General features: G+C 39.6%; 2 protein-coding genes across 9 annotated transcripts in view; both read left to right on the top strand.

Moving 5' to 3' along the window:
- The window catches only part of arhgef9b (Cdc42 guanine nucleotide exchange factor (GEF) 9b), a 71,492-nt gene extending 61,583 nt beyond the window's left edge, over nt 1–9,909 (top strand). For 5 of the 8 annotated variants that reach the window (XM_079630274.1, XM_079630272.1, XM_079630277.1 and 2 more), the window contains one exon: nt 6,634–8,502. In XM_079630274.1, coding sequence (XP_079486400.1) covers nt 6,634–6,809 — 176 coding nt within the window. In that variant the 3' untranslated portion in view covers nt 6,810–8,502. Of the gene's footprint in view, nt 1–6,633; nt 8,503–9,027 lie in introns of those variants that run through there. The other 3 variants (XM_079630273.1, XM_079630276.1, XM_079630275.1) reach the window with 2 other exon arrangements.
- Nucleotides 9,910–10,337: 428 nt separating this feature from the next.
- On the top strand, nt 10,338–13,406 carry LOC307008464 (E3 SUMO-protein ligase ZBED1-like). The gene is made up of 3 exons (XM_079631255.1): nt 10,338–11,438; nt 11,973–12,574; nt 12,658–13,406. The coding sequence occupies exons 1-3, from the start codon at nt 11,366–11,368 to the stop codon at nt 13,102–13,104; spliced, it is 1,122 nt and encodes a 373-aa protein (XP_079487381.1). The 5' UTR covers nt 10,338–11,365; the 3' UTR covers nt 13,105–13,406.
- The last annotated feature ends 392 nt before the right edge of the window (nt 13,407–13,798 follow it).

Here is a 13,798-nt window from a genome sequence, read left to right as displayed (position 1 = left end):
CACTGTCGTAGGCAGCAGAGCGAAGCAGCAGGTGGATCTGGATAAAGAGGAAGGACCCCAACTGGGCTGCAAAGAACAATAAGGAGGAAAAGCAGAAGGGGGCTCACCTGGGACGCCAGGTGTAGCCGTTGAGCCCTCTGGGCCTATCAACGAGACACCAGTGAAGGAGGGTGCCCACCTGAAGACCCTGATGACGTTCTTACCCCTCTCCCCAATTAAATTAGGAAGTGCTGATTACGAGAGGTATTAACATCAAGTCCTATGAGCTGAACAAACTAATCAACTATCGTATTTAAGCTCATTCAACGAATGATCCGCAGTCTATCGCACAGAAATTTATACCCACCTCCACCGTCTAGTATTGCAGCTCGAGCACCTTAGAGCCTAAGCCTCTCGCCAAATCCAAAGATTGCCAGTAAAATTATTTCTCAAAGTGGTCCTGACTGAACTATATATTATTTACGGCAGGGAAAAAGTTGCTCTCTCAAGTTGTGTACCCTGGTGGCCTTTAGTGGATGGAACATGTGAGCACTACTTAACACATATTGACAAGGTCTTGACCCACTACTGCATCTCTCCGCCTACGATGACACAATTGGGCTGGAACATTTTATTCAGTTGTCATTAACACATTAGAAATTATATGGAAGAACAATCTGCCATGCAGTCCTTTCATAACATACGCCAGCCAATAAAATCCAGCACTCCAGAACCAGGAGAGAAACCCATTCAAGTATACAATATTTGACTTACCCCGGCTGAGCAGCATCGTCGGCTGACCCAGAGATTATGTTTATATTGTGGTGCCAGTGGACACGTTATTGCCTCATGTCTGGCCTGACCTCCTCGTCCCTGAGTGGGTTACTTTACCTGTCCCAAAGCTATTTTGACACCACTTACCACCATCATAACTCATACTGCTTCTGATGTATCTGTTTAAATCACAGCTCTCATAGACTCTGGGTCAGTCTGCAACTTTATCTCCGTGGAACTCTGCCGCCAACTCGACAAACTTGAGAAGAGGATAAGTCAAGCCACCGACCAAGTCCAGTCAATTACTGGTAAACTACTCAACCAAAAAGCCTCTGTCGAAAGCCCTGTGGACAAACAGTCAGTCAAGATTCCACCCTGCTACTTCCACATCAAAGATGTCTTCTGCCCACAAAGAGTCTCTCAACTACCACCCCAGAGTCCATGGGACTGTGCCCTTAACCTTTTTCCGGGTGAGCCAGTTCCCTGTAGGAACACATGGAAGAGGCTTTACAACAACGCTATATCCACGCTTCAACCTCCCCTGTTGCTTCCATTTTTTTATTAATTTTTTTCTGGAAAAAAAATGACAGACTTTGTATTGGCCTCATACTCCAGGGCTCCCCTGTGGTAGATAGAGCACATGTACTGTACACAAGGCATGTTAAATTATTGTAAAGTGTTTCCAAACAATAATAAAAAATCTGAACATTTTCAATTAATATCTAGGGCATGTTGTAGTCCAGATTAAAATGTAAAAAATGTTTAATTTTGAAAATAAACAGCCTATTATGTCTAATTATTTAAGTGTTTAGTGCTGTGCATAACAAGAAAATATGCCTATAAACACTGATCGAGAGCTGTAACTCCAACCACAGCATTTTGTAATGCTGTTTGCAAATGTCTGTTGGAGCTGTGTTTTGAGACATACCAAATCATTTAAAAATAACAAAAGCCTACATGAAGATTTATAAATTGGCCTTCTAAAAAAAAGTTGATTTCAGCTGATTGACATTTTGTAACAGCACCACCTATTGGGCAAAACTGTTATTTTAAGTTATTCTACTTGTGGCTGTTAAAGCAGTTTACCCTAATACTATCACAGGGAATGCTACATACTAATTAATTTAGTTATAATGGACCTTCTGCATTTTTGCTTGGCCCCTTAATATCTGCTTTCAGCTATTTGTATTTGTCTTTTTTTAGTAAATGCAAATGTGGTTTAAAGTGAATACTCTCCATTTTATATTTTATAGCATAATATTTTCTTGTCATATTTACACTGTTGTGAATCCTCAATGCTTCACTGACAAACGGTGAAGTATGTTCTTGAATTTGCAGATTCATTGATAGCTATCATCTTGAGAAAGAGGGCCATTTTATATGGACATGGTATGAAAATGATAAAGGTATTTTTATGAGCGTTTATAGTAGAATTAGTTTTTATACAAAATGCCATGGCAACGACTTTGAAATGCAACTATAACAAAGCAATTATTGCACACAAAAAAAAAATCCAAACCTAAGAATATTGTTAAACAATACGTAAAATAGGTAAAATAAGTAAAATAGATATTAAAAGAGATAGTTCACCCAAAAGTTAGAATTCATTATTTACTCACCCTGGTTTAGTCAGGGCTTTTTTTCCTGAAGATAAAAGGAGAAATGAAAAAATATGTCTTGCTTGTAATTGTACATATAATGGCAGTGAATGGTGACCTTCTTCAAGAATACAAAAGTATCAGAAAGTAATCTCATGTGATTTGAGCCGTATACTCCAATGGTCATGTTTACAACAGATTGCACCAGCGCAATTCCTCTTTTGGCATTAAAAAAAACTACTGTCAGAATTTACTAAAGACACACAGTGAAGAGTTAGAGATGAAAAGGCGTGGATACATTTATTTTTGTGGCTGGCCTTATGCGTTTGTAGGAGTTTCCCTTACAGACAATATTTAGGGGAGGAAAGTTTTTAATTAAGTTTTGCAATATGATTTACTAAGGTTTGTGAAAGTCAATGTACTGGTATTTGTGCCAATATTTAAAGGTGCACTAAACACTGTTGATATTTTGAAATCAAACCAAACATTAAAAAAAAGAGTATAACAAAGAGTTGATGTCTCTTTATCATAGCTGAAGCTAACCAAAATAATGCTTTATGAAAAGTAAAGCAAATAAAGATGACAAGGTTTGTGCTGAGGTGCTGAGACGGCTTCTCGAGCACATCAGCTGCAGTTGTGGCAAGAGGGACACTTCTTTGTTCCCTCCATCATGGAATGGGGGTTACAATAGTAACCAAGACTTTCCCTATCTGCCCGTCTTTTCGACGTTGTGTGGAAATACTGACACTAGGGGTCCCAATACTAAACGCCACAACTCACTGAACTGTGTTACAAGCCTTAGTGGTGCAGATGCCGGCAAGCTTTGCATGCCAAGTAACAAGTGCACACCAACCCACTCGCAACCTTGTTATCATGTCGTAGAGGGGAAAGGCACTGAACACCAAGCACTACACCCTGCTAGTCGTCGGAGTTCTTCAGTTGGAACCCAAAAGTCAAGATGAAACCAGTTCCATAAGGAGATTGTAGAATCTCGCAAAGGTATTGGGTGTTGCTCAGTCCGCAGCTCTGCAGATGTCTGCCAACGAGGCATCATTCACCAAAGCCAAAGAGGCTTGCGACGCCCCTAGTGGAGTGAGCCCTCACTCCCAAGGGACACAGTAAGCCATGACCCTGTTAAGCCAAGAGATTGGCATCCACAATTCACAATTCCTTTGTTTGGAGACAGCCTTCTGTTCTGCTGAACTCCAAAGCAGACTAAGAACTGTTAAAATCATCTGAAACTCTGTGTGCAATCCAGAAATACGCAAAGCGCTCACTGGGCACAACCATATCAGGAAGGGATTGCTTGCAGGTTCACCACTTGAAAGGGGTAGTGGGAACCTTAGGCACATAGCCGGGGGTTGGGGTCTCAGGACGATTTGAGAGTCTGCCTGCCCAAACTCTAGGTACATTTCATTAACTGAAAGGGCTTGTAAGTCCCCCACCCTCTTGACAGTAAAAACTCAAATGGATCTCTCTGTTGGGCCTGTAAGAACACAGAGATATCCCAAGAGGGGAGGAGGCATGCTCTCTGAAATTGTAACCTCCGTGCATATCTCAGGAACTTGAAAATAAGGTCCGGACCAACACATATTGGCTAACAATTCAGCCAACAACTCAAGGCAGTAGCCAGTGCAGTCGAGGGCCTGTCCAGGAGCCTGATGTTGGCGCTCAGTTGTCTGTTGTAACAACACATCTAGACACTGGTTCTAAGAAAACTCCTGCCCGTAGAAATGAAAGGTCCGTCTCCCGTCCCTCCACCAGGAGTAAGCTCCAACCCCAATTGAGCTGGTCAACAGCCTCTCTTTCTTCCCTGGGTTGCCCGTCTGGGTTGAAGTGTTCTGATGGTTCTTAGTAGCCTGTTGACTGGCGGGCGGTGCCGCTGTCCTGCGTGAGGAACGTTGTGCTGGTCTGGCTGCCAGTCCAGGCGATGGCTGGGCATTAATGTGTACATAATGAGAATTAATATAATACAATTTGTAGCCTTCAGCTTTACCCCCCAAACCAACTAACTAGCCTAGCTAAAATTCAGGACCACAGTGATTATAAAACCCTGCCATATGCATGTTAATGAAACTAGTTAATAGTGAGCATTAGACCCTAAACTAAAGTGTTATTTTTTTTAAATCATACTCTCATTGGGGGCTGAGCCCCCCTAAAATGAAAATCCTAGAATCGCCCCTGTCTATAGCATAAAAAAATTAATTGTCAGAACGTTGTCTCTCAGTTGTTGAATGACGTTGCCACAACCTAAATGTGTTTGCTGCTACTGGGCCGGCCCTCTGTCAAATTTTAAAACCCAGTGTGGCCCTGAGCCAAAAAGTTTGCCCACCCCTGCCGTAGAGCATAGTCAGTCACAGAACACAGTTCCTGCATCATCTCTGGATTGAGACCACCCTTTTATCTCACAATGCTTTCGCTTGGCAGACTTGTAAGATTGCCATAGCGCGCAGGACAGAGGCAAATAAAGACGAGGTAAACTTATATAAAATATATAATGTGGTATAAATGCACCACAATCGCCCTTTCCACATGAGGAACCTCCGTGTACCCTTGCACCGCCCCACAATCAAGGGGGGTGAGGATGGAGGAGCCAGTGTTCCATGTTTTCTTGCAAAGCCAAAATCATCCAGAAAGTCAACCTGGAAGACACGTGCGGGTAGAGGAATGGGAGGTCCACAGGGATTCACTAGGCGGAAATGCTCCCATTTCATCCCCTTGCCCAGAGATAGAAGGACCAGAACGGGAAGCAGCTGAGGTGACTCTTGGTCTTTTGAAAAATCGACTGCACCCAGAAGGACATGGATGGAAAGGCATGATGGAAAATACACAATCTGGAGAACTCTCTGCACTTGTGTAGCATGCTGTATATCCAGCTGCATGATAAGGAGGTGAATGGAATTTGCTTCTCAGTAAAAGAGACACTGGCATTCGGCTCTGAAGAACAAAGCTGAATGAGTGAAGCACGCCAGCCCTCTATTATACCCGGATGTCCGGGTAGTGGCTGATCATGCAAATTTTACTCGCCAATTTTTCATTGGCCTTTTATGAAAAAGTGTTTGGGGCTCCCAAGAGCAACCCCTATAGCACAATGTATAGCACACTATCAGGGAATGACATTCATTTTGTTAAATTTTTAATGAAAAAATAGAATAATCTATAAGGCATATTTAAAGATCGATCTTAGACTTTTCATTGCCAGAAGTGGCCAAGAGCCACTTGTTCCATGCTCCAACTGGTGGATGTTGTGTGAAGCACAACAAATGTATTTATATTCTAAAAGAGTGAATTTTAAAAAATCCCACATTTTTGAAGGCCACATATATCTCTTCAGTGTTTCCCCTACCATTGTTTTGGGTGACAGCAATGAAACCAACACATGTGAATACTCGTGTAAACAATTGCGTCTTATAGCAATGATGTGTACATCCAAGTGCATGAGACAGAGGGAGTTAGGGGGACAGGGAGTCCTTTCACTGCTGTTATATGGACAAGCGTGAGCAGGAGATTTGTGTTGCGGGAAAGAAAGGTCATACAGCTTTAGAACAAGGTGAGGAAATAATTATTGAAAAAAAAATTGGGGGGGTGAGCTATCCCTTTAAGATGCGCTGAGTACTCAACACAAATGAACTAAAGGAAAAAGATTGTGTTTCAAAATGCCATGGAAACTTTTTTTTGTTTTTGCTAGAAAACCAACTGCCTATTTATGTTTATATATATATATATTTATATTGGTTCTGCTTATATCATATAGTTAGACAAATTTAATATATTTTGAATTGCTTAGAATCATATATGACTGTAGTTCGTACTTATTGATTTTGTCATGACTATAGTAAATTCTGCTAAAATACCATAGTTACTGCATAGTATTAATATTTGGACACATGATGACCTACTGTAGACCCCAGTTGGTTACAAAAATGTGGCTCAGAAAATTTAAACAGAATAACAGAAGTCAGTTCTGAGAAAAGCTTCATCATCATTTGTTTGCAGATTCCACTTGGTTTGATATTTTGTCTCTAATGCAGTTGTATATATAAATTAGAAGTGACAGTTTCTTAAAACAGTAACTGTATTAACTATGGTATTTCGTTGGAAACTGTGGCTAGTCACCATGGTACATTTTAAGGGCTGTACTGTATGTTGTGAAGCATGATTCATCATCGCTGTGCATTGATTATTTTGATTATGCTTTGAGCATTGACACTTTCGCATTGGCTACATTTTTGTCATTTCTCAAATATCTCCTGTCTCTGTCTTTTGACTTTGTGCTGAGCAGGTTTGAGCCAGAGCAGGTGTGTCTCCCCATCGGACCCCTCGTCTCATGGACCCTTTCTGCTCTCTGATGACACACAACAATCAGATGTAGTCGAATTCCACGTTTCCAAATCAGGACAATCTCCATTCTGGCAAAACTTTAATAAGTTCACATCGTTAAAAAATGGGAAAAAATAGTTCACTCTGTCTGTATGCTCCCAGCAATGACGTTCAAGTGTATTTTTTGACAGTAAAAAGACCATGAACCTCCATCTGGAGATAACTGACTGACTGACAATCATGACCCTGATATGATCAAACCTGTCAAGCGCCCAAACAAAGATGTACTGTATGCTGTTTCATTCACCATTATTGTATCTTCACCACTTCAACTTCGCCTTGTGCTATTTTGGAGATGAAATTCAGTAGAATTGACCAGCATACGGTGCTCTGTGTCCTGCTGTCAATGACAACCATCAAATTGATATTTTTCTCAAAACCTTGTGGATCAAAGACCTTTGCTCCACAGTCTCTCTGTCTGCAGTTTAACATTGTCATGAGGATACTTATGTGTACTATACAGTACCATTCATAACCAGGATGTAAGACTGTAAGCATTACACACAATTAACAACCAAATCGTCTAAACAGGGTATTGCTTTCTAATTTACAAATGTGATTTTGTCAATCTGAGGAACACAGAGTTTGACTATAAGATTATTCTTAGTATTAGTTAACAAGCATTATTCCAGATTTGTGAAAGTGTCACAATCTTGTATCATGCTCTCCTCGAATCTCACATGTTGTATGATATTGACTGAACTCATTTCATATGATAAATAGATGTTTTTGTATGTCTATAAAAGGTAAAGTAGATTTTTGAATTTGCCTCCAAAGGGGGTTATTTTTGATTGTATTATATAAGTACTCTGTAGTAAGCACACTGAAACAATTCATATGCATTGTATTTTAGTTTTTTATTTGTTGTTGTTGTTAATTTGTAATAGCTACTCTGAATACTATTTATTATTATAGTTAATGGCAAATATTGATAAGTTGTTTTTATGCATACAGTAATGTGCAGAAGTCTTGGGCCATGTATGTATATATATATATATATATATATATATATATATATACATACATACATACATATACTAATTACCATTCAAAAATAAAGGTCATTTATTAACTTTATGGATATGTTATGTTTTCTTTGTCTAATGCCATGTCATAACCATAGCCATATGGCCTAAGGGTTGTGTACAGTGCTGTGCATAGAGTACACTACACATGGATTAATGTATGCTTATGAGAAGAAACTTCATGACTGTTGATAGACTCCAATTGAAATATTCAGTCCCTCTGGTAATTTAGTAAATTAATGTGAATAATAGGCCAGAAAAATTCAGCACAACAATAACTGCACAGTTGTCTTGTAGTGCCACAGCACAGGGGCGTTTAGCGGAAGAAAGACTCAGAGCTGGTGCTGCACTATCCTGCTCTCTTGTGGACAACTAGTGCACTCAAACCTTCAATACAGAGGAGACACCGTAGACTGGCTTACTCAATATGTCTGAATGTTGGTATATGATTTAGCAATCAAGAAAATGGTGAAAATCGGCTTCTCCCTTTCTGATGATATGCAGTGCATTAAACTCCACAACCTTTAGAGAGCAGTTTTCTTGCTTTGAATTAAAGCTTTTCAAGCGTGATCTGATCAGGCAACAGTCCATTTACACCTGAAACTCGAAAAAATACAATTTCTTGCAAAATTTCATTTATTTCAGTAATTCAACTTAAAAGGTGAAACTAATAAATTATATAGACATATATATGCAAAGTTATATATTTCAAGCCTTTATTTGTTATAATTTAGATGAATATGGCTTACAGCTTACACTCTAAAAAATGCTGGGTTGTTTCAACCCAATTTTGGGTCAAGTATGGACAAACCCAGCCATTGGGTTAAATTTTTACATTACATTTTTAACCCAACGTTTGGGTTTGTCCATATTTGACCCAAAATTGGGTTGAAACAACCCAGCATTTTTTAGAATGTATGAAACCCCCAAATTCAAAATTAGAATATTGTGAAAAGGTTTTCATAAGCTTCATAATCATCAAAATGATAACAAATAAAGGCTTGAGATATCTCACTTTGCATGTAATGAGTCTATATAATATATTAGTTTCACCTTTTAAGTTGAATGACTGAAATAAATGAACTTTTGCACACTATTCGAATTTTTCGAGTTTCACCTGTAATGTTGTTTGTTGAGAATGTGTCTAACAACCTTTTATGTGACTGATTGCAATGCATTTACTTCACATTTATGTCTGTTACTGTAAATGAAGACAACTGACGTGATGAAATGAAATATTTATTCAGCATCTTTTCTGGATTTTTCATCAGGTTTAAAGTCTAACGTCCAGGAAGAAACCCTACTGAAATTTAAAAATAGCCTGCATCCACTTTTTGGTGATTGCAACAATTGGCTTTTGGACATTTATTGGTGATTGGTGAATTAATAGGCTACATTTGGCACAATGCGAAGTAGACAATGTAAGCAGAAAATGTGGGATGTGAAAATTGGTTCGTATATATGCTCATATCTATTAGAGACACCTACAGTAAGCAGTTATGTGATTAAATCATAACTATATAACATATGGGTGTTCAGTATTAATGCACTTTCTTATTTACTTATGAATGTTTAGTTTGAATTTACATATTGTCAGCTGTAATGATGTGCTATTAAAGTAAAGAATGAAAAATATGTACTTTCTGTTCTGTTTTAATTTTAATGACTCAACCTATGTAAATTATTACTGTCAATTCCAGTTATAGTTTTAATTTCATTATCAAGGAATTTTAGTTTGCTTCTCTTTTTTTTCCTGCTTCCTTTGTTCTATGTTCCCGTTTGTCATTGGTTACCGTGGTTATTTATTATCAATTAGATCCCACCTGTTTGCATTTGAGTTCATTATCTTGTGTATATAAGCCCTTCAGTTAATTTAGTTATTTGTCTGATGGTTGTGTTTTAGCACACGCTGTTGCATTGTATAATCTCGTTGGATTACTTCTTTTGTTTTATTTTATTAAAGAAAACGGTATTATTTGAACTACATCTTCTTCTTCGTCATCCTTTGCTGACCTACAGTACCTATGACATAACACCAGAACCATGAGAAAGAATTTGGAGATTGTGGCAATTCATTTAAATGCAGAAGGAACATGTCATGGGCCAAGATCTGGAGGACTATGTGGAGGAGTTTGTTAACATCTTCCACCGCGCCACATGTGATTGACCTCCCATTATGGAAGGTTTCAGGTGCCGGCAGGACGATGAGATTCGCTTCCTGATGTCAAAGGGTGATACCTGCTGGACCTTAGAAGAGTACATCAACGATGAAGGAGCCAGAGAAAGGAACTGAACCCACCATCGCTCCAGAGAACGAGTCCCCCTCCATGAAAGGGGAACCACTCAGCAGGAGGGAATCAGGTGTGTCTCCCACAGGCCGTAAAAAAAGGGGATGCCAGTCCACACTGGGAGCACTACTTTAATGTTGATCCAAACCTAATAGATAAGACTCAGAGACTCAGAAACTCCTCCACATATATTTCTACGGGGCAACCATTCTGGTTGAAGGGAAGCAACTGGTCTTCATGTTGGAGGGTACCTCCGGCTGGGCTCTGGTCTGGTCTTCTGTCAGGAATGCAACTAGTGCTGCACGATTAATCGCATCGCAATCGCAATCGCGATGTCAGCCCTTTGCGATTATATGACGGCAAAATGTTGCGATTATATTAAATAAATAAATAAATAAATAAGACAAACTTTCTGAGAACAGTTTGCCGATTTTCCTTGCCGAAATCTGATCTGACAGTCTCAGTAAAGGTGTGTTGTGTCTCGTGCCGTGTCACGTGCGTGGTCACTTGTGTGTGTGCGCGCACTACGCAGCGCGAAAATACCAGAGCGAAGATGGATGCCGAGGAGATCGGCACTGATCTGGTACCTAAAAATTACTCTACCTCTGTTATATGGCGGTATTTTGGATTTCGGATTACAGACACTGAGCAGAGAGAGGTACTGTGCAAGATTTGCAAAATTAAAGTTGCTACATCACGTGGCAATACGACAAATTTATTTCAGCACCTGAAACATCACAGAGAAAAATATGAGGAATGCATGACGGCGAAAGAGACAACTGAAGGAAACAAGGCACAAGCTGTTCCCCGAACAAAACAAAACAAAATCACAGATGTGTTTGCAAGCATCACGCCATATGATAAGTCTTCAGCTAGACATAAAGAAATCACTGACTCCATAACGCACTGTTTGGCAAAAGACATGATGCCCATGCACGCCGTTAGTAAAGTGGGATTTCAGAAAATGATCCACACACTGGACAAGAGGTACCAACTGCCCTCTCGAAACTATTTCTCTCAAATAGCGATCCCTAAACTTTATAACTCGCGCCGTGACGAAGTTCAAAAGGAAATGGCTACAGTGACGTTCTTTTCAACCACTACGGACCTGTGGTCAAGCAGGACAAGTGAACCGTATATTAGCTTGACTGTGCACTTTGTCGACGAGGAGTTTGAATTGAAAAGCCGCTGCCTGCAAACATCGTATTTCCCCGCCGACCACACAGGAGAAAACATAGCCTAGGGCTTGAGAGAGGCACTGGCTGCGTGGGACCTCTGCGAGGAGCGTCAGGTCGCCATAACAACAGACAACGGCTCTAACATGGTCAAAGCAGTGGAGCTTAATCAGTGGACTAGAATCCAGTGTTTTGGTCATAGACTTCATTTGGCCATTGGTAAGTTAAATTGCTTTCATATTTCGTTATATTACACTAAAGCAAATATTTTAAACTACTGTACTTGTATAAGCAAATAACTTTGGGTTAGGACCATTGATTTAATGAAATAAAATTACTTGAAATACAATGTAAAATTCTGTGTGTCACAAAAGATACTAGGAGTGGCCCATTTCATTTAGGGCTATTAATTAGCATTAAACAAAACTCTGTAAAAGATGGATGATTGTAAAGAACAAATCTGCCATTGCCATTTTTGCCTACTACTCCAATATAATTAATTAGGCCTAGAGTTGTGACATGATTTAGTACAAATATTAACTGTGTGTGTGTGTGTGTGTGTGTGTGTGTGTGTGTGTGTGTGTGTGTGTGTGTGTGTGTGTGTGTGTGTGTGTGTGTGTGTGTGTGTGTGTGTGTGTGTGTGTGTGTGTGTGTTTTATGCTATTCATATGAACTGGGCGTGGAATCAGAATGTGAATATTAAACGTTTTTGCAATGTGTAGTGAGTAAATGTTTTTCATCTATTATTCACAGAAAATGCTCTGAAAAAGAATGCACAATGCATTACCAGAGCTACTGGGATATGCAGGAAGAGTGTGGGCCACTTCTCCCATAGCTGGAAGAAAAGAGTGGCCTTGAGGGAAGCACAACGAGAGCTCAACCTCCCAGAGCATGCCATGGTGACAGACTGCGCAACACGATGGGGTTCCACTCAGAAAATGATAGAAAGAGTCCTGGAGCAGCAAAGTGCATTGTCCAAGGTTCTCTCTACAGACCGCAAAGTGCGACACCTACTCCCTTCTTGGCAGGACCTGGAGGTCTTGGAATCTGTAAACAAGGCACTCAGCCCTCTACAGGACTTCACGGATGCCTTATCGGGTGAAAGTTATGTGAGCATATCTTGTGTGAAACCTGCTCTGCATCTTCTGAACACCTCAGTGCTGGCTGAAGACGAACCAGACACTGAGCTGACCAAGTCACTGAAATCCAACATTCTTAGCTACCTCAACAGCAAATATGAAGGCATTCAGGACTTGCTAAACTTCACCACTTTCCTAGACCCAAGGTTCAGAACACAACACATCTCTGAAGAAGAGACCCAGACCTTAAAGGAACGAGCCATATCTGAGTTGATCGTGAGTGAAACCACAGAGTTTACTGGTAAAAAATGATTCAATGTAACAAATTTCTATAACATGTGCATTGTTTATTGTTTCAGGAGATTCACGGCCAGCAGTGTGTAGCCCAAAGCCCTGCAGTGATGGAGAATAATAGCATAGATGTGGAAAGTCCACCTGCTGCTAAAGCCAAGAAGAAAACTCTGGCCAGTTTCTTTAAGGAAACCACATGCACAGCACCAAGAGCACCACTGTCATCCACATTTGATTCCATGGCACAGTTAAGAGAAGCAGTGGCCTCTGAACTCAATGTTTACATTTACATGCCATGTGTAGACCATGGAGAAGATCCACTGAAATGGTGGAAGACACACAAAGTCAGCTTCCCTAGGCTATGCAAACTAGCACAGAAATATCTGGGCATACAAGCAACAAGCTCTGCATCAGAGAGAGCTTTTAGTGCTAGTGGTAATGTCGTGTCAAATCATCGCTCCTGTCTGAAACCAGAGAAAGTCGATATGCTTGTGTTTTTGTCAAAGAACCTCTAATGCGATAAGATTAACTGTTTAGAAAGAGGATTTGGAAGTACCAGTTGGTCATTTAAGATTTAGTGGTTTGGGTTTTCAACAGTTTATACAGAGAGTATATGTTACATTACATCCTGAGTAAATGTCCATGTTTGTTTGGACAAAAATGTTAAAAAATCTTATTTTTGTGAAAATGTGTATGTTTTTATTTGTCTTATTTATTTAGCTTTACTTTTGAGAAAATAAGTTTACATAAATACAAATGTTCATGTTTGTATTTATTTTGAAACATTTCTAGTTTTACAAATACACATTTTAACATTATCACTAATCTGTGTGTGCATTTTCCTTTAAAACCCATCAAGTTGACTCATGATACAATTTATTATAATCGCAATCGCATATCGCAATATTAACCTCAATAATCGCAATATGACATTTTCCCCAAATCGTGCAGCCCTAAATGCAACACACAAAAACAGATGATGAACCCATTTGTGAGAACTATTTTGAATTCAGTCAGGTAAATAGGTAAGTGAGGATGGTCTCGAAGAATGACAGTCAATGGCAATGAAGACAATATCAGGGGGGGGTGATGGGCACTAGCCGCACTACTAATGGAGAATTTATTAGAATTTTACAAAAATGCAAAAGAAAACAAAATACATTTAGAAAATATATATAACTCAATGAATGATAATATTAACAAGAAACA

Source organism: Phoxinus phoxinus (genome assembly GCF_949152265.1).
Source record: "Phoxinus phoxinus genome assembly, chromosome: 12".
Lineage (NCBI taxonomy): Eukaryota > Metazoa > Chordata > Actinopteri > Cypriniformes > Leuciscidae > Phoxinus > Phoxinus phoxinus.
This window is presented reverse-complemented; position numbering and strand designations above follow the sequence as displayed.

Coding starts and splice junctions, on each gene's coding strand:
- LOC307008464 (XM_079631255.1), top strand. CDS start 11,366: ATGGTCAAAGCAGTGGAGCTTAATCAGTGGACTAGAATCCAGTGTTTT. Junction 11,439..11,972: donor TAGACTTCATTTGGCCATTG/GTAAGTTAAATT, acceptor TATTATTCACAG/AAAATGCTCTGAAAAAGAAT. Junction 12,575..12,657: donor GAGCCATATCTGAGTTGATC/GTGAGTGAAACC, acceptor TTATTGTTTCAG/GAGATTCACGGCCAGCAGTG.